The sequence below is a fragment of the Mus pahari genome, chromosome 5 (genome assembly GCF_900095145.1).
Source record: "Mus pahari chromosome 5, PAHARI_EIJ_v1.1, whole genome shotgun sequence".
NCBI classification, from domain to species: domain Eukaryota; kingdom Metazoa; phylum Chordata; class Mammalia; order Rodentia; family Muridae; genus Mus; species Mus pahari.
Window position 1 is genome coordinate 5,543,604 of NC_034594.1, and position 27,929 is coordinate 5,571,532.

Genomic DNA, 27,929 nt, shown 5'->3' on the forward strand with positions numbered 1-27,929 from the left:
AACAACAAAAAACAAACAAAAAAAGAAAAAGGAAGTAAGAATGTATTCTAGAACTAACTGATCTTTTGGCTATTTGTCTTCATTTAGACAAACTGTCAGAGGATCTGGGGAAATTGTTCACTTTCTTACTGCCATGAAACGTAGCTTCTGCTCCCATTTTCAGAACATAAATTGCTCTCAAAAGTCCTGAAGGGTTGAATGGCACACTGCTTACATCATTCCTAATTACTCGATTCTAGGAGCCCTGACAAGATCCATAATTCTGATTTACTGTCAATCAAGACACCATTACTATTTTTGATTAGGGAAAGAAAAAAGTACTCTTGGCAGGAATATGAATATGAATACACACACACACACACACACACACACACACACACACACACGAATATAATAAAGAAGCAGTCAGTGAGTTACTCAAAGCTTACTAGAAGAGGAAAGAGGATCAAGAGCCACTGTTAAATCACCTGGTAATTAATTTCTCATTCTCCTCCTAGTCCCCAGCTTACTGTCAGGAAGTAAAAGTAGAAAAATGCTTTATAAAGTTTAGGTCAAGATTGCTTATAGAAAAAGAAGTTATAACTATCATAATGCAATTTTCAACAAAACACATAAATCAGATGAGATGCACTGACATTTGCTTCTATCTTCTAGATCACTCTAAATATATGCTTGCTTTCAAATAACAGCTCTCCACTTGTTATTGGCTCTACTGTCTCATTAACGCTGGCTCTGTAATCTTTCTTAAAATCATTCTTTAATACTAAGATGACTACAATTTCTAGTCTTTCCAAGTAATTGCTTAGAACCTAAGAAAACTAAAGTAGAAGTAATTCTCTGAATTGCTAAAAAGTTTTTAATTTTAACAGAAGTTTTTATCTCTTAGATATAAATTGTGTTCCTCCCTATATATCTATCATGAACAAAGAGCTAATTCCGCTGCATACAGTAAGACTATGTAATGAACAGAATGGATTTATTCTTTCTAGAACATTCCATTCTGGCCTTTCACACAGTCATTTGCTAGGAATCTACAACTTACCTAGTTTTGTATACATTCTATCATTTTCTCAACATTCTTTCTAGAATTCTTATCTCTTCCCTTACCCACAATTAGAATTTTCTGGATTAACTAAATGATCTTACACTTAAACATCTAAAAAGCAATGTTTTTAAATTAATTCCAAATTAAAACATCCAAAATACAAAAATGTTAGCTTCAGCATAAATTAATTTAGTCTTAAAAGAAAACAAAACAAAACTTCATGTCCTTGTGAGAAAACAATCATAAAAAATATTTACAGTTTTCAGCTAAACAGTGGTGGTGCACACCTCTAATCCCAGCACTCGGGAGGCAGAGGCAGGCGGATTTCTGAGTTTGAGGCCAGCATAGTCTACAGACTGAGTCCCAAAACAGCCAGGACTACACAGAGAAACCCTGTCTCAAAAAACCAAAACCAAAACAAAATGATTTTTTGCATGTAAATATTATACTGGTATATAATGTATTAATATAATTATATAACATATAACAATATAGTAATATAAACAATATATTGCTTACATATATTATGTATTAATATATAGTATATCATTGTTACTATATCTTAACATATTATGCTGACATTTTTTGATTACATTAGTTTTAAGATTATTAGTACTGTACTTATATAATTTTTATCCTATATACTCTCCCCAATTTGTCCTGTATTCCCCCAGCTCCCTTTGAATTTCATAATTTCTTCAGTTATTATTGTGATTGATACATTACACACATACACACACACAGATAAATACGAAATTTGGCCTAGTTCTCTCCAAATTTCATTACTATAAAGTAAGTAATTCTATTTAAGAAATTCAGTACTAAAAAGCAGTTAAGTTAGTGTTTCTGAATTTACATAAACTATATTGACATCTGCAAAAGTATTTCATAAACCAAAGTTTGAGGATTTTGCAACCTTGAAAGATAAACAGTAAAACCATCCACCCGCTAGATTTAGGGAAGTGCAGAGTGGAGTACCAAGTCTGTTTTGAAATTGCTGGTGCTTTACTACCATTGTTTCTTGACATTTTAGTTGTGAGCCTAGTCTTTAACAGGTGAACCATCTCGCCAGCCCCCTCTCTGTTTCTTGAGGGTAGACTTAAAAAAAAAGGCTTTATTATGACAGTAAGTATATATGTGAGATACATACTAGGCTAAAAATTCTAATTTTCAGTAAATTTCTTTAAATATCAAAAATGGTCTAAACCCGGGGCTGGTGAGATGGTTCAGTGGGTAAGAGCACCCGACTGCTCTTCCAAAGGTCTGGAGTTCAAATCCCAGCAACCACATGGTGGCTCATAACCATCCGTAACAAGATCTGACGCCCTCTTCTGGAGTGTCTGAAGACAGCTACAGTGTACTTACATATAATAAATAAATAAATCTTTAAAAAAAAAAAAAAGGTCTAAATCTAAATTTAGGTTTAGAGTGTTATTTTTATAACTTTGAAAACTATAACACCAGGTTTATATGACAAATCTTTAGAATTTCTTACTAACCATCTTGCTTCTTTATATTTTTGGTTGTGAGCCTAGCCTTGAACGGCTAAGCCTCTCTCCAGCCCCCATCTCACTTCCTAACTATATGGAATAAAAACACATACAAGTTGAGTATTTCTTATCCAGAATGCTTGGGATTAGAAATGCTTAGGTTTTTAATCTTTTTGAGATTGTGGAATATCCAGACATATACATAGTACTTATACATTGTACCTTCTAGCTTATATGTGGATATAATGATGTCCTGGGGGTGAGACTCAAGACTAAAGGCAAAATTTTATGTTTCTTATACATGAAGGATGGAGATAATTTTATACAGAAATTTTACTAGACTTTTATAGCTGGGCATGGCAACATGCACTTGTAATCCCAGTATTCCAAAAGCATATTGTAAAATTTTATTATAGAACAGTCCAGTAATTTTTAAGTCAAATATGTACAGACTTTGTTGACCGCATAAAACCTCAACTTATGACACATTATTTATGTGTTTCTAAGAAAACAAATTAAGCCTGTTTTACTGATTTCTTAAAAGGAAAATCATAGCAATCCTATTTGCTAATTCATGCTTATAGTAAAAAGAGTCAAGTATTTAAAAAATGTTATCACTGACCAATATGCTACTTCAAATTCTATTTTTAATTTGAAAATGTTTTTTAACTTACCTGTTGCGTGTAACAAACTGGCTTCTACTCTGTGGGGAATTCTTGGTGGTATTTTCATTGATGCACGTATTTGGTAAAAACTAAAAACATAATAAGTTGGTTATTTTAAAACATAAGTTCCCATCTCTACATTTTATATCTATTAAAATAAAATTCTGGCTCGATTCTACTAGTTTCTATAATTCTACCAGTTCCCTGTAACATTTCCCATATCCACATATGAAACACTAGCACAACATGAAACCAAAAGAGAAATTTGGCATATTTAAATTAGAACAATAGAAACATAAACAAATATATATGGTAGCTTGACTTTATAGCAGTGACTGTGATCCTAACCTATGGAATTATTAAGTCATGTAAGAACTTCATCATGTAATTTACTTTTTTTTAAAAGATAATGAAATTGGGCTGGCAAACCACTGCCACTCCTGATTTCATAACTTAAGTTCAATTCTTGCAACTTTCATTGAAGGACAGAATTGACTCACTCATACACGGAGTGTGTGTGTATTCAACACACACACACACACACACACACACACATTCACACACACACAAAAAAAAAAAAAAAAATTGAAGAAAAGAAAATGTTCCTGATTGTGAGTTTGAGAAAGACATCAGATTAATTCAAAATAGCTTTTTTAAACTGGTTTGACACATGCCTTTAACTCTAGTACATGGAAATCAGGAATCTGGGGCAGAAAGATTTTAAGTTTGAAGCCAGCTTGCGCTGCATAAGACCCTGTCTTAGAAAAATAAACACTAAAACCCCTCATATGATAAGCTAGAGGGCACTAAGTAGACATTTCGAGGAGAAAAGAAATGAACAGTGTGGTGCAGCAGTGAGCCGGGAAAGTATTGGTGATGCCCTGCAGGAGATGGAGTTAGCTACGACCCAGAAGGAAAAGAGAGGCACTCAGAGCTCCTTCCACCTGTCCCTAACAGTCACTGGCAACTGACACATGCTGGGAGGGGGAGGATCAGTTTGCACTGGGGATGAAAGCTCTGACAGGCTGCCCGTGTTCTAACGGAATAGAAGCAAATACACAGCTTGGCCTTAGGAATACACTGGGAGAACCGAGTGGACTCGGTGGATTAAAAATCAAAAAGACAGCACATGAAGTTGAGAGAGAGAGTGTTAGTGGGAGAGGTAGAGGAGGAGGTAGAGAGGGAGGAGATGGACTACTGATCAAGGCACACTGCTCACATGCACGAAATAAATCAATTTAAAAACTAATTAAAATATGTATTTGGTTCATTGTTTAAGAATTCAATTATTTTCAAGGTAGGAGCTACTTTATACATTTTTACTTTGTTTCAAGACGTTGTATCAGTCACTGTAATTATTTTAAATTAGATAAAAGTTATAAAATAAAATTTTTTATTAATAGATCCCAGCACTCCAGGCAGAGGCAGACAGAGTATTTCTGTGAGTTCGAGGCCAGCTTAGTCTACTAGTGAGTTTCCTGACAGCCAAGGGCTAACCTTTCCTCCCCCTTCCCCTCCCCCCAAAACAAAACAGAGAAAAGAAAAGGCCAGGGACACTGAAGGTGATAATACTGGGATCAAGCTCTCAGTGACCATAGAAAACAAAATCTTGGTTCACTTACGAATGTCCTTCTTAAGCAACTGATTCATTACTGGTTTTGAAGTAGTTATTTAGATTTATTTACCTATGTACATAAATGACATGCAGAAGAGAGCAGGCAGGTCGTCACATCACAGGGCAGAATTAATCACAGTGAAGAGAAGTGTAACGTGCCCTAAATGGACACAGCAAACTCCATGGAGGTAGAGTAGTACGACTACTAAGATTATACAGTTTGCAGCCGGGCATGGTGGTGCACGCTTTTAATCCCAGCACTCGGGAGGTGGAGGCAGGCAAATTTCTGAGTTCGAGGCCAGCCTGGTCTACAAAGTGAGTTCCAGGACAGCCAGGGCTATACAGAGAAACCCTGGCTTGAAAAAAACAAAAAAACCAAACCAAAACAAAAAAAAACCAACAACAACAACAACAAAAAGATTATACAGTCTGCCGGCAAGCAAAGGCAGCTAAGAGTTAAGACCCAAGCAGGGGAACCTTCAAACCAAAGAGCAAAGTCTTCGAGGGGCTCATCAACCTCCCATGGGAACAACATGGCTCAATATTAAGTAAAATACTGTAATTTTTAAGCATAAGTATATGACACAAAAGCTTACTAAGATTAAACAAATAATACTATCGGAAGATCCAGCAATACCTCTTCTAGGTACATACCCAGAAGATGTTCTAACTGGTAATAAGGACACATGCTCCACTATGTTCATAGCAGCCTTATTTATAATAGCCAGAAGCTGGAAAGAACCCAGATGTCCCTCAACAGAGGAATGGATACAGAAAATGTGGTACATTTACACAATGGAGTACTACTCAGCTATTATAAACAATGAATTTATGAAATTTTTAGGCAAATGGATATATCTGGAGGATATCATCCTGAGTGAGATAACCCAATCACAAAAGAACTCACTTGATATGTACTCACTGATAAGTGGATATTAGCCCAGAAACCTAGAATATCTAAGATACAATCTCCAAAACACAAGAAAATCAAGAATAAGAAAGACCAACACATGGATACTTCATTCTTCCCTAAAACAGGGAATAAAATACCCATGAAAGAAGTGGCAGAGACAAAGTTTGGAGCTAAGACGAAAGGATGGACCATCCAGAGACTGCCCCACCCGGGGGTTCATCCCATAATCAGTCACCAAACGCAGACACTATTGCATATGCCAGCAAGATCTTGCTGAAAGGACACTGATATAGCTATTTCTGTGAGGCTATGCCAATGCTTGGCAAATATAGAAGTGGATGCCCACAGTCATCTATAGGATAGAACACAGAGATCCCAATGGAGGAGCTAGAGAAATTACCCAAGGAACTGAAGGGGTCTGTAACACTATAGGTGAAACAACAATATGAACTAATCAGTACCCTCAGAGCTCGTGTCTCTAGCTGCATATATAGCAGAAGATGGCCTAGTCAGTCATCATTGGGAAGAGAGGCCCCTTGGTCTTGCAAACTTTATATGATCCATACAGGGGAACGCCAGGGCCAAGAAGTGGGAGTGGTTGGGTAGGGGAGCAGGGTGTGGGGAGGGTATAGGGGACATTCGGGATAACATTTGAAATGTAAATGAAGAAAATATCTAATAAATTAAGTAAAAAAAAAAGACTAAGCAAATACTAGGTGATATTTCATTTTAAACCACTGAAGCAGTACTATTTGTTAAGTGTCTAACCATAATCTTGTATTTGACAACTTACACAAAAAATGAGCATTCAATATATTCTGGCTAGAACACAAAAACCCCACAAGTCTAAAATACATAATTACCCCCCCCACACACACACACCATAGAATGACAATTATCAAAAGGGACAGGGTTAGTAATGCTGTGAGTAGAAGACCCATGGCTGGTGGGAACACACACTAGAACAGCCATTATGAAAATCAATATAGCAGCTACCCAAAAAACTAAAACAACATGGTCCTATGGATAGAGGAACTGAAACTCCTATGTGAACCCCACGTTGTAGTATTACTTGCAACAGTTAAGAATTAACCTAGCTAGCTATCCATGGATGACATAAGAAAATGGTGTGCATACAATGAAATATATACAGTCCTTAAAGGGGAAATGCTGTCAAGCGAAGTAACATAAACGAACCGCAAAGGTGATTTGCAATGTGAGATAATCCATGCACAGCAACTTAGTCACGTGTAAAATCTAAAATAGTTGAACCTATGACAGTGGTGTGCAGAATGCTAGCAGAAACCTGAGAGGTAGAGAGGGTATGGGTGTGTGTGAGTGGTGGTGATGGGTCGGGGAGGGTTCTGGGAAGTGGAGTGTTGGTCAAATAATACAAAACTTCAATTACAAAAGAAAATTAAATCTCCATGAGCTTGCATAGGATGGTAACCACATTTAATAATAATGTATTGCATATTTCAAAATGTCAAAAGAATCTTAAATATTCTTACCACACACAAAGAGATAAGTCGTGAGGCAACGACTAAGCTCATTACCTTAAACAGCTCCAAAATCTACATCAAAACATTACACTGTATCCTATAAAATACAATGACTATCATTTTCCTAAAACTATGAAAATGTCCAAATTAGAATATATTAGGGACAACCTATTGGATAGTTGTAAAGGATGGAACATTACATACATATTCTTCATCAAGGACGAATGAACTTCAAGGCCAGGTAATACATATCTCTTGAACTGTGGGCCACACACCCTGTTGTGACTATTCTTTCTGTGCTAAGAAAAAGTAGCCATGGATGCAGTGAACCAGTGAACCAATGGATAGGTCTAGATTAGGCCCAGGACTACAGTTTCCTGCCCTGTTTATCTAGCCCCATAATTAGTAGTATGGTACACTGTAATAGCATTTAACCTAGTACTATATAAAATATTACCTTAGTTAGCAAATATGGATTGAGGTTTTTTTTCATATTTGGAATTTTTTGGTAGTAACTACAATAATCTCCAGGAAAGTAGAGATTAATATGGAAGGAAAAATGAAGTAAAATACTGTTAGAAAAGCCAATTCGCAATTCCAAGTGTGTCCTATGAACAATATGAAAAGACTGTGTGTGTGAAGCCAACATGAAATGAGGGGTGCCACATGAGCATAAAAGAGAAAAATGAGACAGCACCATTAAAAATGCTAAGGAATCTGTGAGGTCACCTTGCCACTGAAGAAAATCTGACAGTAACGCAAAGGGACCAGGGCACAAGACAATATCCTGAAAGCTACTGGACAGGAAGAACAAAAACCTATGCCCTACACAGACTGCACTGCACAGCAACCAACTAGTTAATGAAGTAATAGTTTGCCAATTAGAGAAATGCCACTGTTCTGAAACTCGTAGTAAAATAATCACCGTGGGCAAAGACCTTCAAAGGATACCACTGGTTAGGTTATAGAAAGCTTTATAAAGGCTCACCAGGTTGATAATACTTGAAATCAATCTTGTCACAAAAAGAAATAGCCAGACCCTGTATGTTCTGTAATGTATCCATAAGGACACAGCACGACTTGAGTGTTCTTCTAAACACTAATTTAGATTATGTCACCAATTGTAGCTTTAAAAAAATCAGATTATAATCAAATGTAACCTGTGGATGTTAACTTAATCTAGTGGTTAAAAGAATGTTGTATTTCTACAACAATTTTCTTAAACTCTAAATAGAATCATGTGAGGTAAAAGTGGTTAAAACAGGGAGCAGGTGGCAGTGATAACTCAGTGGCTTAAGCTGGCTTGCTTCTGAGCCTGATGGCCTGAACTTGAGAGCTGGAGACCACAGGTAAAGAGAGGCCTGCCCCTGCAGGTTGTCCTCTGACCTCCCTATGCATGCTGGAGCACATGTGTTCTACATGCAGGTAGACAGACACATACCACATCATAAAAACATCACTAAAGAAAGTATATATGGCATTAAAAATGTTATTACATTTATCTGTGTGTGTGTGTGTGTGTGTGTGTGTAGGTGTGTGTGTGTGTAGGTGTGTTCATGCTCCTCTGACCAATTCTAAGTGCTAAGAGAGCTCTTTGAATGGCTTCTTTCTCTCTTTGGATCCTTGCCTACTCCATGGCAACAAGACGTAGGATGAAAATCTGTAAAAGAAAGTTGTGTCTGCCAAGTTGAGGCCATTCTGCATTAGCTAGTACTCAGCCAAGCTGTCAGCTGACTGGATTGATGAATGAACCCAGCAAAGATTAGCCAAGCTAAAAGAGCTTAACAGAACTATTTAGCTAGTACAGCTTTAGGAGCAGAAATACATGTTGATGCAATGCTATTATAAGCTCTGTGCTTGCTATTAGCTGGTTATACATACATTACCATAGCAATAAATAAAAAATGCTTAGGATTGGTACTTGCTATAACAAAATTTTAAAACACAATGACTTTATGAACAAAGTAAATGTTAATTATAAGAAGTAGAAAAATAATGAAGAAATTACAGATTAGAAAAATAGTAACTCTTATTAATGGGATGATAAAATATGTTATTTATAAGAACTTAGGAAGAAGTAAGACAATGTCCTAAGAAACTTTTGGAGATGAAAAAGCAATCCTAAATGGTTTCTACTAGCTAAGCTCTGTAAAATACAACAGGAGAGAAAAAGCTGAAGAAAAAATTAGTCACTTTACATCAGGGTCCAGGGACCTCAAAGGAACTAGGACTTGGGACTTGGAAAATAAAAATACTTTGTTTCTGATCTAAAAGATATTCGATATTAGATGAATCAATGATTATATTAAGAATGTAAGTGAACATTTTCTTCAAAATTCACTGAAAGAATTCAGGTAGGCTGTACATGGGCATTCTTAGATTGACAAAATGCTTTTTAGGAAGTTTAGTTCTGTGCTTGGGCACAGAACTCTGATGCCCAAGTGGTAGTGATTACATCTACAGAGCAAGCATGTTTCAAAAACAATTACAGGTATGGGCTTTTAAAGTGTGGACTAGGCCATGGCTGTATCATATATAAATATGCCTAGCCTATATGTTGAGTCCAAAAAGCCAGCAGCCTGGATTCCTGGCTATGTTCTGTAACTTTCTTAACCAGCAGACTACACTGGATGAAACAGCACGCCAGTTCAAGGTGCCCTGTATTGTGGGTAAATTATTTTTGAGTACTGTTGTACGAGTCAAGATAGGCTAGCCTACTAATGAATGAGAGGCTACACAAAATATACTGGAGGAAAGAAAAGCATTAACAGGCTATTTTCATTTTTTAAAAAAACCAACATAGCAAAATTAAGCCAAATCCTCTGAAAAACAAACTCCTTAAAGCTAGAAAATCTCTTACTATACTTAGTTATCCACCCCCAACCACTGTGAAGACAGGCTAGACCTAGACGTGGTGCAGAGGATCTGATCTATACAAAGATACTTGTAGCCCTCACTTCAGTCATGAACCATTCAGCACAACTCTGCCACCCTAACTCCACCCTCCCTTTGTCTTTGCAAGCAGGCTGACCTTAAAGCAAATTTCCAAAGAAAAGATATGAAAGACTTCCTGTCCGACATCCTTCCAAAGGGGACATAAGGTCAAACAATTCTATCATCCTGAAAAGGTGTAGATCTTAAGCCTACATTCCAAGAGTTTTTCTTCAAAAACTGGGGACCTGGCTAGCCTAGTAATAGATCCAGTTACTTTTTTACACAGGAAGTGAGGCAGCAGGTTATGGACCCAGCGCTGGATAGCACAGCACAATGCACACAGTCCTTAAGCTAACACATGAGCATTCTGTAGATGCCTCTGAAATGCTTGCTGTGCTAATTTATTTTTGCCTTCTTTTTCCTTTGAAAAGTGTTTCCTGTGTAGTACAGGCTAGCCTGAACAGTTACATAACCCAGACTATCCTTTCCTGCTTGTTTCCCAAGTGCTAGGAATTACATACATGAACCACCATTCTAGGCTACACTTGTATTTCTTCCATGCAACCATCAATTTTACCAGATGTGGTGGTTTGCATGAGGATGGCCTCCATGGGCTCATATGTTTGAAATCTCAGGCCTCAGTGGTAGAATCATTTGGAAAGACTTAGGAGGTATGGCCTAACTGGAGGAGGTATGTTACTGGGGAAGGCGTTGAGGTTTCAAAAGACTGGGAGCAATTCCCAGAGTGTGTATTTCCCCCTCTCTTTGCCTCCAAACTGAGGAAGAAGAGGACACTGAGGAACTGTGCTCAGCTGTTTCTGCCACGTCTTTGTGCTATTACCACAGACTCTGGCTCTCTGAAACTATAAGGCCCAAGTTAAATGGTTTCTTTTATAATGGCATTTATTAAAACGATAGAATAACTAACATACCACATTAACATGTGCTTGTAGTAATAATGATAATAATTCTATTCTCACTGGGAAATGACTCACTGCAGCAGAATTTTCTAATTAATTTAAATATTAATACAACAAGAAGCCTGTGATTGAACAGGGAAAAGGAAGGCGGAGCTAAGAGTTTCAGGGACAGAGACAGGGAGGGGAAGAGAAGGGAGGAAGAGAAAGAGGAGTGGCTTAAATAGCCACAGGTAGCTATGAATATCTTATACGGGATGAATGATTACAGGACAATTTGTCTTATCTAGGTGAGCAATTTATATCATTATCAACTGGCTCTGAAATTATTGTGTGGGCATCTTGTGAACTGAGAATTTATTGAAATATAAATCTGTCTTAGAATTATAAGCTTTTAGAGTTTCTATTTACTGGGTTAAGGGGATTTGTGACAACTAGCCTCAAGGGGTGGATGGCTGGGAAGGTTCAGGTGGCTCTGAGGCAGGGAACTGGAGCTAGGAAAACCACAGCCTGGGGCTAGCCATGGAGGCGGCTAGCCGAGACACTGGAGCAGAGAGCATTATAGCACAGCTTAGGCGCCATTCTTTAATATTTGCCACAACTCACTGAATCCTAAACCCACACTACCAACTCATCTCCAGACACTAAAGGCTATCAGAAACACAGCTCCGCCTTTCCATCACCTTCCTTCTAGAGTTCTAAAAACCTTTAAAAAATAACATGTTCATGTGGTGGTACATAACTGTCATAATCCCGGCACTTGGGAGACTGATGAACAAGAACTGTTAGGAATTTAAGCTCAGCCAGGACTACAAAGCAAGATCCTATCTCAAAAATTACAAAATAGCTGAATAAATAATATATTCACATTTCTAAGACTTGGCTTTTTCATTTCATCCTTTGCCTATTTTAAGTCTTATCTGAATTTTAATCCTATCTCTGACCTAAGAAACAGACAGGAAAAAAGGAAGAGACACAAATGGAGGAAGAAATCCCTCACCCTAGGATCTAGTTGTCTTTTCCTGCTGAAAGTCAAGAAACTTCAGTATAAAGTCAAAATTGCCAGAGATAATGCCAGTTTTCCTAAGACCTTTAAATAAAAATGCTCAGAACAAACAAGCTAGAGATGGCTCATGGTTAAGAGGAGGTAGTGCTCTTGCAGAGGACCCACGTTCAGTGCCCAGTTCTTAGGTCAGGCGGCCGAGAACCACCCCTAACCTCAACTCCGGGGGATCTGAAGCCATCTTCTGGCCTCATGAACATGCACAAACTTACAGACAGATAAATATGTGCGCGCGCGCGCGCACACACACACACACACACACAAATCTTAACAACAACAACCAAAAAAAAAAAAAAAATGATTACATAAGGCAAAGGTCTTGGTAACACAGAAGCCCACCATTTTAGTATTTCTCTCACACCACTGAACCTAAGCAAGGCTCCTTGAAAACCATCTTAAATTTCATTTACAAAAGGAAATTCTTTAAGACAATAAAAAGTAAATGAGCTCATATAATTTGCCTTAATTTGTAAGTTAAATTTTAAGCCTTGCTTAGTCTTTAAACCATGTTGTCCATTCCCTGCTTTCCACATGTAACTGAGACACAGACTCCGTAACGGCACTGAAGTGAGACTTTCTCGTGAGAAGCTCACGCACAGGTCTTGGATATGGACTGTATTTTCGTTAACAATTCTTTGTTTCTCTTGAGAGTATATTCTCCCTTGTCTTAATAAGCTTTATCCGGACTCACCATGAAATACTTTTCTGCAAAGCATCAAGGAGCTGGCTTTCTCTTAATGGAAATCTTTAAGTGGGGAAGGAAATTTCTCAGGCTACATGGCAGCGTTGGGCTGTTTTTGTATTGCTGCTAATATCACTGTAATGACTTTATTAACAGAAAAATGGCCTGCTTGATTTCTATTGAATCTTTGTTATATATGCTTTATATTTCTACTTAGCTATTTCTCTGTAAATAACTTTCCTCCATTATATAATAAGCCTATAAACAGTAAAAATGAGATAATGCATTTTATTAAAGCACTCCCTCCGTGATCAATACAAAAATCTCAAATACATATTAAATATATTCAACATCATTACTAAATCCATGTTCATAATCTCCAAATATCTTAAATATCTAGTTATATGGAATTACTTAGACTAAAATCACCTAAATACAGCTCTTTTTTTTTTTTACATATATGCTGGAATAAAACCTATAATTAAATTCTTACTATAAAATGCATACCCTCTTTGGAATAAATCCACATTGTAGAACTTGTTTAGCTCCACGGAGAATTCTACCATTGCTTGAACTTCAGTCATTTTTAATTTATACCCAGAGGACAAATCTGGTAACAGCACCTTAGTTAAAAAGGGGGAGAGATCATGAGAAACACAACAGAAATGCCAACTTAGAAGCCTAGCTTAGCTTAATCCACCTAAGCAGGACCAGAATCCAGAGATTACCAACTAGCAGTGCTACTTTACCACAAGATGTGTTGGTTATGAAGCTTTCCAACATTTCTTCCCCCTATGACATCCATATGATAATCCATGAATGGATATTTTTGTTAAATGAAGAAAATATTTTTTAAAGAACAAAGCACTTTTGAATTTTAAAAAAATCCCTGTCATAAAAACCTAAGGCATTAATTTTCATAGAAGTTAAAATAAAAGGTGCACATGCAAGTGAAAATTAAAACATTCACGTATGCATTGAAAAATAGTTTCACGTGTGTATCAGCACTATATATATATATATATCTGGTGTCAGTGACTTGTATATTTTTCTAATTTGCATATTTCAGATCAGCTTCCGAAGACCATTTAAGCCAGTAAGTGTAAATGGCATTATTTTAACTGTAACTATTATCCTGTGGGCATGTTGCAGTTTAAAAGGCCAGCTCCTGGTACTGTTTCAATGGTTTCTATTTTCACTATCTAGACAGATAACAAACATCCCTATGTACCAAGAGCACATATTTAGAAGAGCAAGTTAGAGAGGATAAATGTTTGGAGATAACCCTCCACAGATTTCTGGTATCTCTGCACCTCTTACTAAGGCAAGGACTCTAACAGTTGCCTTTGTTCCAGGATATCTCTGCAAGGACATCTTAAAAGCCAGCTCTGCTACTTTTGTACACAATAAAGTCTTCCCAAGCAGAAAACAGGTGGGTGGACTGTCCATTATCAAAGTTGCAGGGTTCTTTAGCTCAGGGTTCCTCTCCTCTTCTATGCTTTGTTGCTATGTGATGTCACCTGGCCCGACTGCTCTGAGTATAACCCATCTTTGTCTCTGACTGTTAAGTCCAATGTCTCCTGCCAACATTATGGCACCATAGCAAGCAAATCATTAGCAAGCACAGTAAAATCTCTCAGCTTCCACAGCTTTCGAAAAACTACTTCCCCCAAATCAGCAAGTATTCTAATCTCTAATGAAGTAAGTGCAAAAGAAATGCCATATGCTTACCTCTGCTGATCAGATCTTCATTTTACATTATTAAATAACAAACCTTGTATTTCCAGTTACTGATTCTTGTTAAAAATATATTGTGCCCCCTATGAGAAAGAAACAATAAAATAAAACCACAGATACAAAATCTATCTTTAAAATACCCATGTTTCATTAACGTTCACAATTTACACACAGGACTTACATCCTCCTCAAAGCTTGGGAATACATTATAACTTCATCATTAACTATTCTGTATTTCTATTAAGGATTCACATATGCAGACTACACAGTACAACAGAGTATTTCTTAGTTCAGTGGTTCAGAAACACTTCTCAATGAACACCTAAAACACTGGAGACCTATCATAATTTTTAAGACAGAGAATTCTTCATTTAAAATAACTAAGTAGTGAGTTTTGAAATTTCATGTATTTCATACAGACATGTATACATAAAATATACTATTTAAAATAATGACAAAACTTTTCCAGACAGGGTTTCTCTTTGTAGCCCCGGCTATCCTGGAACTCACTCTGTAGACCAGGGACTGGGCTTGAACTCAGAAATCTGTCTGCCTTTGCCTCCCAGTAAGCCTACTACAGGGATAAGACATAAATTCTCATCTTTCATTTTGGGATCCCAATTCTTATTTAAAGAATTGGGAAGTAGGTAGTTTTAGTAGAACCTTAAAACATATGAATTAATAATTACCAGAAGTAGGGTACATTGGCAACATAAACTTAAGATACATGACATTAGCTTACATACCAGGCAACAAAGAAACATACTACAAAATACTGATAATGTTTCTTATACAAAGCTAACAATGATAAAAAGTTTACCTCCAGAACTAAGTATCCCTCTAAATGCAGAGCCCCAGAAAAGTAGCTGAAAAGAATCATAACATGGTTGTGTTGGTGGCTCTCTTTGGCTACTTGTAAGCAAAGATGGAAGGAAATAAATTGGCAGAAACTGGGGACTTGCACTCAAGTACTCCAATATAGCAAATCAGAATTCCTTTCTCAAAGGAAGTCTAAAGATTCTTGACATAACAAGTTAACATTAGCTAAAGGTGTTGACATCCTACAAATTGCCTGTTATTACATATGGTTTAAAAAACAACGATCACTCAAACGAGAGATAAAGTTGAATCTCACTGAAATAAGGCTATTAAAATGAAGTAAGTGCATCTAAAGGGCAAGCATATGAGCCGCATCCACAAAACAAGTTCAGCGAGTCACTGACACAGAAAATAGAATAGGAAAAAAGAAAAAAAAAAAACAAACACAAAAATCCTACTTTTTTTTTTTAACAAAACAGTATTTATCAAAGAAATAACATGTAAAAGTCTGTAACTTTGTTAACTTGCAAGCTATAGAATATGCAATATTAGGAAGCTATAGACGTATGGAAATTGTATCTTCCAAAATAGACAAACTTTCAATGTGAGCATTCATGTGGCTATAAGGAGGTTAACACAGGGATGGAGTATCCAGAGACGGATTAGAGGACTCCTAATGCAATGGACATACTTGTTCCCCTCTGAAGTCAGACCTGCAGCATTCCTGCACTGCCAGGATATGGTAACTCCATCATTCCAATCCAGCATTGCTCTCAGCTAGAAAATGTTTCCTACTGCTTGTTTTCCCAATTGGGAGTCCTTTTACTATTCTTGTTCTGATTTCACTGGCAAGTGGAGGAGGGACAGGGGTAGAGAAGACAAGTGTTTTATTTCTAGGTATCTGGACTTGCAGAATTCTCAGTAGCCTAGGATTAATGCAACACATAGTTCTTATTTTCTTTTTGGTTTTTGGTTTTTCTTTATAGGAAGGGAGGTCACATTTTTGATAGGTTATACATGGGATATTGTGATGGCTAGGGTAGCAGACACTGCATGTCACTTCTTTTTTCCTTTCCAAGCCATATGGTCACCAAGCCCAGGACTATTTCTCAATCTCTCTTGATGCCAAGTTACCCTGCCCATGGAATGTGGTAGACTGACTGCCCTTATGGAATATAAACTCAAGTGAAGCATGCAGCAACTAATTTGTTTAAAAGGAAATTCTCTGCCCTTAAGTTCACTTCCCATCATTTTTCTAGGCAAGAATACCTTCTTGACAGTAGTCTAGTTTTGATCACAAAGATAAGTACAAAACTCTTTAAACACTGGTAAAAGAGACTGATTCTGCACTCCTGAGTGTCTTAGCTGCTTAGACACTGCTCAGTCCTTTTGTCTTATGATTCTTTGATACAGTAACACACTTAATCTATATACCCTTGTATGCAGATCTTTCATAACTTCTCTGACCTCATCTATTAGCAGCCTGCCCACTCCAGTCATACTTATTTCCTTTCTATCTCTCAAACACAGCTGGTAGCCCCAAAGTCCTTGTGTTCATTCTTCTCTGGAGCTCTCCTCCATCCAGCGATGGACATGACTCACTCCGTTACCTTTTCTTGGGCTAAACTCAAATAATGTGGTCTGTCCTGGCCACATTATCTACCTGCTTCAGCCACACCTTATCTGTTTCTAAGCACTTATGTCCCTTTAAAATATTGAAGACTTTACCCACTACCTTTAAAAATCTAGATCGTTACATAGCCTAGGCTGGTCCTGAATTCTCAATCTTTCTACTTCTTCCTCCAAATAATGTGATTATAAACAGGAGCTATCAAATCCAGCCTTATTACCCTTTCTTACATCTTAAGTATAAACCTCGGTAAAAGTGGGACATTCTGGTTACTCTATTTACTGGTTCATACTCGTATGGAATATTAATATTAAATATTTCACAAATAGAAATCATTATTTTTCTCCTATCTAAAATAAACCAATTTGGAGGAAGGCATTATGATATGGATACGCTGAAACAGGCACTGATGAATATATTCCCTTATTAGTGTATGTTCGGAATTCTCCTCTGCTCCAATTCCTATACCCTACTATACTTTTTACTATATTGTTGCTGTTTCCTTGTCTTAAATCCTTTCCTTTTCATTAAGCACCGTTAAAGAGAACTATACATATATATGTACAAATGTAAATGATGCTTACAAAATCACTGTGACTTTCACTGTCACCCTCAAAAGCACAGGTGTTTTTACTTTTACGAATTGTTTAGAGGAAAAAATAATGAAAGAACTAAGGAAAAGGTAAGGGTGAAAGAAGAAAGAAAGATGAGGGCTCTCAGGTTTAGTGAGCATGATTGTGATTCTCTTGACACAAACTAGTCTTTTATCCCATCTATGAAATGCTGCTTGGCCCCATCAATCCTTGCTGGCTCTCTGCAAGAGGAATCAGACATTTTCTGTGATTTCCAGTCCACCCCTTGGTGGCAATCATTGAAGTCTCAAAATTCCCAGAAGGAAGCTGGAAGACTTTTTCCCCCTTAAGGTGAAATCTTACTTTTAAATGTTGTTAACTTATTTAAAAAAAAATCAAGATAAAAAACTTGTCACTGTAAATCAAATTCAAAAAGTACAAATTCATTCTATGGACTAACATACTGATTTCTAATTTATACAAATTTTTACACCACTCACAAGAAAAATCCTGGTCTGTCCTTTCTCAAGAACTAACAAAATTGTCAGAAAAGACTTCTTTCCTTGTATCACAATTATGCACAGAGAATTCTCCAGTACAACTTTTCTGCAGTCACAAGCCATGAGCTTCATAACCTTTTCAACAGTCTAGGGCTGGCTCCGAGCTCATAGATTTAACCATGGCCTCTTGACATTATCAGAATCAGCTGACTAAATGGTTAACCCTTGTAGCCCTGGCAAAACAATACAAAACTCAATAATTTGGAGGCCAATCAAACAGAAATCCATTCTGCACCATTTCCTAAATCACCAGCAGATAATTCAGCTAAGCAATCTACAAATCCCAATCTAGACATGGAATGACTCTGATGTTCAGTGAGAAACCCATGCTGAAAAGTCCATCCCTACCAAGCACAGCTAATAAGCAGAGAAAAAAAAATCACATTGTAATACCTCAGGAAAAGCTACTTTTTGTTGTCTGTTTTTGGTTTTGTGTGTGGTTTTTTTTTGTTGTTGTTTTTGTGTTTTTTTTGTTTTGTTTTGTTTTTTTGAGACAGGGATTTTCTGTATGGCCCTAGCTGTCCTGGCCCTAATTCTGTAGACCAGGCTGGCCTCAAACTAAGAAATCTGCCTGCCTCTGCCTCCCAAGTGCTGGGACTAAAGGTGTGCACCACCACTGCCCAGCTAAGCTACCACTGCCCAGCTAAGTTTTTTTCTCAATGAAAAAAGTTCAGTGATAAATGTGAAAGTCATTCTTGTTCTTTCTGAAATGCTGTGTCCAACATGAAGACCACAACAAAACATCTTAGTGTGACTGAGGAACTGAGTTCGTAATTTAATTTCAATCTAACACAGAAGCCATGTAAAATATTTCCCTACTAAGCACAACTTTCCTGCGCTGACAGAACTACTATTTAAACATTCCGAGTTGAGTATTACAGTAGGCAGTAGGCCTGGGCATGGTCGTGCACACCTTTAATCCTAACCCTCAGGAGACAGAGGCAGGGGTTGACACAGAGACTATGGAAGGGTGCTGCTTACCGGGTGGCTTCCCATGAATTATTCAGCCTGCTTTCTCACAGAACCTGGGACAACCAGCCTAGGGATGGCCACATCCATATGGGCTGGGTCCTCCCTAACCAAGAAATACCCTACAGCTAGATCTTACAGAGGCATTTTTTTTTTTCCAATTGAGGTTTCCACCTTAAAATAACTTTAGCTTGTGTCAAATTGACATAAAACTATAAAGCACAATATGTCTTTTTAAATATTTAAAACTTTTGATTTATATGTATATGTGGGTACTTGAGTAGGGGTGCCCACAGGGGCCAGACTTCCTAGTGGCTGTGAGCTGTCCGATATAGGTGCTGGCAATCAAACACTAGTCCTCTCCAGTATTCTTAACCATCAAGCCATCTCTCCAGAACGTATAAAGTTAATTATCTCAAGTAGTTTTCTAGATTAAAATTAATTTTACCTGTTTCCCCACTTTTTTCAGAATTTTTATTTATTTAACATGTAGGGGCACACAGTGATAACATGCATGAGGTCAGCACAACTTGCAGGGTTAGATTCTTTCCTTTTACTGTGTGGGTCTCAGGCCAACAGAGTAGTAGCAAGTCTCTTCACCCACTGAGCCATCCCACCAGCCCTCGAAACTAATTTCACTTGTGTTTATGATATGGGGTTATTAGACTATTTTAAATTACATGCCCTCACAAACTTCTACTGTACATCAGTCCACACATACTAAGCTGTCTCTTTAAGTGGCTACCGTGTATACACTAACTGCCCCAGAAGTAATATTAAAGTAAAAGTAGTCCATAGTACTGCCATGCATAGCTTTTAAGAATACCAAAATACCAACTCTCCATCAAAGCAGCTGAGACAGCTATTAGCACTTAATAACTGCCAAGGAATGAACCTTGGGAAAATGCAAGAAATGCTCCTACATCATCCATACCGATCCTAAAACACTCCCTCAACTCAAAAGTCCTTAGTGTTTTAAGAGTATCACAAATGTGGAAGCACCTGAAAGTGCAAGGCAAAGCTCAGAAGTCCCCAAGATGAACTGGAGACCACAGAATGAACTGCTCTCACAGAAATCAAAAAGCAGCCGTAACTCTTCCGCTGTAGGTTCACAGTCACCCTTGGGATGTTTTGTTTACTAAGGCAGATGGAAAAGGAGTTGAACAAAATAGAGATGTCATACTTCTTGTCAGCCTCAGGAATACAGTGGCCACCTTCAACAAAAGGGGGAACCAACAGCTAGTTTCTGACTTCTACTTGTAATTTAGGAACTATCAGACAAAAGAGATCAAAACCTGTGATACTGATGGTCCAAACAATGACACCCAAATGATATCACCTACAGAAAACAAACAAACAACTTCTGGAAAGGCTCCTTGTTAGCATGCAGTGTGTCACTTTCTCATAAAACAAAAGTACTTTTCTTTCAGTACTGTCTGAAAGTTCTTTTTTTTTTTTCCCAGCTAAATACTGTCTAACATAGTTAAACTTCCTTCTAAGGAGCCATACTGTTATCACGTCTTCATATTCACTATAGTGAGAGGCTCACATTATGACAGGCATGGAGACTGATAGCAAAGGAAGGAACAGTAGATCCATTCACATTGTAATAGAAAACTGGGAACCGAGATTAACTTTGAAAATTGCAACCAACAATAAAAGAATATCTAAAATGCACAGTTAAATTCAAGTATGTCACTTAGAAATACGAGAGAGATTTTTAATGAGGTTAGAATGGAGTTACCTCAATGCATCTAATAGCAGTGAATATAGAATCCATGTTAATTTCCTTGGGTTTCTCCAAATAAATAAACAGGAGGCCAGTTAACTAGGAGAAAGCCAAGAAGCCTTCAGAATGCTGTTTTCTTGCGAGTAACACAAAGTTCTTTTTTTTTTTTTTTTTTTTTAAAGATTTATTTATTTATTATATGTAAGTACATCGTAGCTGTCTTTAGACACTCCAGAAGAGGGAGTCAGATCTTGTTAGGGATGGTTATGAGCCACCATGTGGTTGCTGGGATTTGAACTCCAGACCTTCGGAAGAGCAGTCGGGTGCTCTTACCCACTGAGCCATCTCACCAGCCCACAAAGTTCTTTTTAATAATCCTGTTTGTATCCCACCAAGCAGTAGAAAGATGGTCCCTCCTGGTGGAAGGAATGCTTAGCTTTCCTAAATTTCAATCTAAATTTAGAACTCTACATTTACATAGCTGTTTTGAGCTAATCTTGACAAGACATAAACCACAGTATATATACTAAAGACAATCAGCTGGCAACATCTGGATTTTCAGGGTTTGTATCAAGTCATGTGATTAAGTATGCACTGGCTGGCTGGTTGTGAATATCTGAACAAGTCTTATTTCATAGATTTATATGCAGTCCTTTTCTGGGTGGCTGAGGCCATGACACCCTGCCCATTTTACTAGTTCTTACTGGGCCAGCCATGCTCAGTACAGGATCCTAATTGCTCTAAAGGGCCCAGCCACCAGGCAAGCTCCAGCCTCGAAGAGAGCTTTTAACCACTGACTCAGAATCGTTTGCATGGACATATGCTCAGCAGGAACGCCGCTCACTGACAAGGGCCACTCACAGCAAAGCTGAGCTTAGTCCACTTGTTCCATTAAAGAAAGCACGTTAAGCAAGGCAAGTGTCTAGAATTTTTTGCTGGTATTCCTCACTTCTCACAGTGAACTCTAAATTTAGCATTTTACCAGCCACTTGCACATTGCATGAACTACACAAATTTAAAAATATAGAATTAGACTCCCTTCTTTGGGGAAGGGAGAGAGGACAGACCTTTGAAAGGAAAGGGAAGATTAATTTGACAGACATGTTTCTGGAAAGCTTTGTTCTCCATTGGTGATACCAATAGAGAGCAAACAGCAGTGAAATAAAAGCAAATACAGGCACTTCTGACTCGTGCAGCAACTTCTACACTAGCAGCTTTAATTATGCTATTTGATTTACTTCTCCTACAAGCCTGCAAAGGAAGGTTTCCAAAATGTTCCTGTAACTATTCCAAGGTCACACAGAAAGGAATTAATGAAAAAAGACATACCTGTATTTTCACTTACAATACTCTAAAATTCACACCTGTAAATAACAATTAATGATCATGAAGGCATAAATAAATGTGCCCACCAGAGGAAAAACCAGAAAGAAACACTAATGGGAAAAACTACACTTACTAAATTAACTATGTTCCATCTCCCATGTAATCAAAGGTATTGCCTATGAAATCCTTAAAGTTCTCTCACCCACTGCCACAAACCACAAGCAAAAGCATACTTTGAAGAGATTGTCCCTTCTGGTTTCGTTAAAGCTTGTTGTTTATACAGCTGACTATTAAAAAGAAAATGCATTATTACTAATATTACAACTGACATTTATTTAAGTAGGCACTCTAAAAATCAACAAAAGGAACACTGTTGATATTAGAAAACTGTGTCAATGGCATAAAAAAGGACAAATAAAAAATACAAACCAGAAGGAAGCATTAGTTACCCCAACTTTGTCCATGCTTGCTTCTGTGCATGGAATGAGTGAACTATGAGCTTTTCATGTGTCAATGGAAAACCCTACCTCCATTATCATTTGGACAATAGGAATTCGGGATTTACTAAAGCCAGTTCATACAAACTTTTTAAGGATACATTAAAATAGAGGACTTCTAATCCAGCAACATGGCTGCTCTAGCAAGGGATCACATCTAAAAATATGATCTGGGCAGACTGGAATCACACCCTGGATTATATAGTCTGTCTGATCTGGCTGGAACACAGTCAAGCCCTTAGTACATACCTTTAATCCCTAACAATGAAGGGAAGGTTAGTTTGTAGAAGGAAACAGCCTTGTTTGAAAGTGGTATCTAATGGAGTGTCAAAGTGAGGCATCAGAGAAAGATTTGACAGAACTGGATATGCTGAATTCACACAGGAACAGGGAGAAACCACAGGCTACGGAAGAGCAATGAGGCAGAGAGACTTACCCTGCTCACAGCACAGGACAGAAGGGTTATACTCTACTCCAACCCTTTAAGACTCCAGAAGGACCTAAGTTACAGATGCCTGTGGAATCGCAGTGACTTTCTAATGCCTAGTTCAAGCATCTACTCAACAGAGCTTGGAAAAACCCAAACTTTTTGTCTGCTTGTTTCTTATCTCAACAGATAACAAGACTCAGAATCAGAGTAAAGAAATACTAACTTCTTGACATCCTATGCTTCTTTGTAGTTATTATTCCATGACCAACTTTGATACCAGACCTAGATTCTAATTCAGACTTAAATCTGTTTTCTCAAATGGAAATAATTTTATAATCCCTACCTGAGAAACTAATGCTCACAAAGTAATATACACAAAGCATTACATGTGGTACTTGGTGCATGATGCTCAATAAACAGCTAAATATCATAATTTTAAAATATCCTGTTCAAGAAAATATCTACGCCAAATAATATAGATCATGTAAAACTAGTTATATTTTTCAAGTGTATAGCCTGACGATATCTTCACTTAAAGGACAGACAACTTTAAATGGAGAATGATTAACTCCAATTAAAATCCAATGCAGGGGCTGGAGAGATGGCTCAGTGGTTAAGAGCACCGACTGCTCTTCCAAAGGTCCTGAGTTCAAATCCCAGCAACCACATGGTGGCTCACAACCATCTGTAATGAGATCTGACACCCTCTTCTGGTGCATCTGAAGACAGCTACAGTGTACTTAGATATAATAATAAATAAATCGTTTTAAAAAAATCCAATGCAGATCTTTATAAGGACTAGGGAAATAAACAACTGAAGATTTCAATTACAAACTTAAGGAATTCACTTCTATCATTTTCCCCTGCTCACCTGTATGATTTAAAAGCTCTTCTATAAGTATCATATTATACGGCAACTTAGTTATGAATTTTACATAAAGGAGCCGGGGAAAGCCGGCATTCTAACCCTGTCCACCTGCACTGGGAACTCCTTTTAAGTCTTAAAGCTAAGTAAGGATGAGGACATCATGAAAATCTGGAGTTCACAATCCCCAAAGACAAAAGGGACAGAGTCCACAGGCGTCCATGGTCTTACACTGGTGATGATCCCTGACTTTGTTACCTATACATGACCAGGTTACTTATACACATTCCAAGTCTATAACTTACTGGCACCTTGATCACATGTGACAGTCACCACTGTTGTTAACAATAATTATGAATGCTGCACTTGCCTACCATAGTATAACCCGGAGAGGATTTAATAGGAAACACCAAAATCTAGGGCAGATTAAGCTAACTGTTGCTAAAGGACACGAATAAAACTTAACAGAAATGTTCTAAATGCCTATTGAGAACCCACTGCATTTGGCCAAACCTAGACTTCTATATTCACAAGATACTTTAGAAATAATTTCTGTATTATGATTGATGTGATAGAACTCTATAAAAGGAAATACACGCTTTAATTTTCTTAGAACTGTCTTTTGGTTGAGAGATAGTCCACAAAGTTGATTTCATAAAAACAAGAACTGGGTAAGAGTTTTAAGTAGGATATGCCCTTTAATCACAGTATACCTGGCACCTTTGTATTTCTGTATTTCTAGTAAAGAGGTTAATTTTTATATTTAGCATGCCCTTTATACCTGAACACTTAGGTGCATGTTAAAAACTGAAAATCCTTAAAATATACAACCACTGTAGAGGAGCCTAACTCCACTCCTGAAGACATGCAGCCTACCAACATGCACACTGTAACTTTTTTGGAAACGTCTGGATCCTGTAAGAATGCTCTCTATATCACAGCTCTGCATCTGCTTCCTACTCGGTCCTTAACCTTCTTCTTGACTCTCAGAGCAAACTGAGCTACCCAGTCTAAGGCTCTGTGCTTTATCTCCACTCCCTTAAACAAACACATGCACACATCACAAAGTTCACTAGTTTTCTCCTCCATACCTCAATTCAAAAATCAAAGGAAATCCTGGCCTTTTATATCTCCTAAACAATCTCTCGTGACCCGTAAATCCCAAGGGGCTCTAGTTTACAGAAACTAAAGTGAACATAAAAGACAACAGAAAACTAGAGAGTCACTAAAGATAGAACTCTTACAGTTCCTTTCAGGATCGACTCCTGGCAAACGATGAGTTCGGCTCTTTTACATACTGAATGACCCAATGCCTGTTCATTGTGTCTGAACATTAACTAATCTAAGCTCGTTCAGAGTTCACTACTAGTCTACTAGATATAGTGTATAGAAATATGAAATTTTAAAAAAGACATCAAACTGTTTAGGGATTGAAATCTTCAGGGATTTAAGTACTAGTAACTTTATTGTTGCTAGTCTCTAACTAAACAAGCAAAAAACATGTATTTCTGTGGTAATTTTTGTCTGTGGTGGCCCTAAACATATTTAAATGAGGGGTGATTACAGACAGATTACTGGGCTGACAGCGTTACTACTCCAGTTTACAGGTGGAGCCACTGAGGGGAGGTTGAATGGCTTCTTCAGACTACTACTGAGTTATGCTCTGGGTTCAAATCTTTCCACATTTACTCTCGTGTCTGCTGTATAACATAGATCCCTTATTTCAAACCAAAGAAAATTAACATAGCTCACTATAATACTAAGAATTTGTAGATGGTAACTTTCTAATGGATACTCCCCTACAAGTAAAGAGACTGGTTTTTAAAGGAGAGCAAGCATCTTTGAGAAACAGCAATAACTTGTTTGCATTTGAAAAAGCATTTAAAATGTAAACTATAGGAAAAGTTCTTTACTTTATCATACACGCAAGTTCTTTTAAGAGAAATGTACTTTAATTACACCAGATTCTTCTACTTTTTTACTTTTAAGACCACTCTGAACAAGAAACTACTCCTTTTTCCCCCCTACCTTAATATTTTTCTTCTTAAAATAGAAATAGAAAAAAAAATGTAAGTCCTACCTGGCATAGATAACATAAGGAAGAACTTAATGTTTGTAGGCTGCTTTGAGATTCCAGAATGAAATACATAATCCAGTTGTTCTTCAACCCTAAAACAAAGGCAAACTTTACTGACAGTAACTGCCTCAGCAGATGCCTCCAGAGCGCGACACTACGCCACTATCAACAGAAACACAAGGTTCATTTCAATTAGATTTGAATCAAAATGGAGGGAAGAAAAGCTCCCAAATGTATTACGTTCTTTTGCCCAAATCATAGATTAAATACTTCTTTCTTGATGAGCAATTATCCTACTCTTGTTGGCAGAAACTGTATGCATTTGTTAAACAGAACAGGCTCAAAATGATGTAACCATCCGTAGTCATAAGAGTAAAACAACATATCAATACATTTTATATAGTAATTTTTGTTAAATTTCATTTCAGATTTGTTCCTGGTCAACTGTTATTTACTGGAGCACTGACCTCTTTATAAATGGCCAGATTGTTTCTCATAACATGACTGGTACATGTAATTCAAGATCCAATAAAGTGAACTGCCATTCTTTAGAGAATTTCTGGTGAAGAAAGATGAAGAAACTGCTCTGGAAGCTTCAGTGGGGATACTAGGCATACCCTTAGCTTACATAGAAAGCAGAAGAGAACAGAGGTTGTTACAACTCTTCAGGGATGTAATAAAAAGTAAAACATATGGACTGAAAAAGAGGTTCCATCCACACAGCTAGGAAAAAGGAGTTTTATGGCTTAAAAAACAAAACACCAACATTAAAGAACTGAAATCGATTCGGTATGAGGGTTAGGAGCTGCTGGACCGAAAGCAATGAGGCAGGGTACCAAAAGAGGTTAAGAGAGTGAGGGCCTCTGAAGGCAAGGCTCGACACAGAAAGAACACTGGAGCAAAGGGATGCTTAAACTCAACAACAACAAAACGAGCAAAAACCCCAAAAGCCCACCCTCCCACAAGTCAGTAACTAACAAAAGAGCTAGAACGAGGTGCCAACGGAGAAAATAGTGCTAACAGCGACGGCCAAGAGCTTAACGACTGGGGATGCACAGCCGAGGGACCGAGCTGGACCGAGCGCAGAGCTCGACCGACATCGAGGGACCACCGGGGCCAAAGGGCACGCGGGCGCGGGTGGAAGCGAATGAGGGTCGAAGGGCCAGGCGGCGGCGAGCGGGCGGGACACCGGGCACGACGAGTGGCAAGGGCCGGCCGGGAGCACCCGCCTGCGCGCCGCGCCCCTCACGTCCCCGCCGACCTTCAGCGGGCCCGGGACCCGGCTCCGACTGAGGCCAGGGCGCCAGAGGCGGACGAGGCGAGGAGGCCGCTTCCTGTCGGGCCCCGCGGGGGAGATGGACCTGGCCGGGGTCGCGGGGCCGGGAGTCGCCCGGGCAGCGAGGGGCTCACCTCTCAAGCCGCGCGGCCTCGGCTGGCGCCTGTGCGACGGAGGAGCTCTGCGTCCGGCTGGTAGGCGTCCTGACCCAGGTCCGCACCATCCCGCCCCGGGGCCCGCTCACATCGCCATCGCAGCACCCGCAGCCACCGCAAAGCCAAGAGCCGGCTCGGCTCCTCACGGGCGCTCGGCTCGCGGCCCAGAGCCGCCGGCAAGCATGCGCAGTCGCGTCGGTCCTAAGGGAACCCGGCCGAGGAGCGCTACCTGCGTTCAACAGGTCCCGGCCCGCGGCCCCGCCCCTGGGACTCTCCCCTCCCCCTCCCGCAACGTCCCGCCTTCTCGGAGGCGAGGACCCGCCCCCTTTGGGCTCCAAGTCCCGCCCCCCACCCCACCCCCAGGAGCCGCAGCCGCCGCGGGCCCCGCCGGCGCCAACCGAGATTTGAAGATTTCTTCTCCCTTCCCGGCTCGTCGCTCCCGAGTTCCCGCGAGAACGGGA

The 27,929-nt window shown here is 38.6% G+C and overlaps 1 protein-coding gene across 5 annotated transcripts in view; it reads right to left on the bottom strand.

The window, feature by feature from the left end:
* The window catches only part of Fam135a (family with sequence similarity 135 member A), a 78,779-nt gene extending 51,086 nt beyond the window's left edge, over positions 1-27,693 (bottom strand). For 4 of the 5 annotated variants that reach the window (XM_029538388.1, XM_021197626.2, XM_029538387.1 and 1 more), the window contains exons 1-5: positions 27,448-27,692; positions 26,041-26,129; positions 14,558-14,646; positions 13,334-13,449; positions 3,210-3,289 (exon numbers count right to left, since the gene is read on the bottom strand). In XM_029538388.1, the coding sequence (XP_029394248.1) occupies positions 3,210-3,289; positions 13,334-13,410 (157 nt within the window). In that variant the 5' untranslated portion in view covers positions 13,411-13,449; positions 14,558-14,646; positions 26,041-26,129; positions 27,448-27,692. Of the gene's footprint in view, positions 1-3,209; positions 3,290-13,333; positions 13,450-14,557; positions 14,647-26,040; positions 26,130-27,447 lie in introns of all 5 variants that reach the window. The other variant, XM_029538385.1, reaches the window with a different exon arrangement.
* Positions 27,694-27,929: the final 236 nt, after the last annotated feature.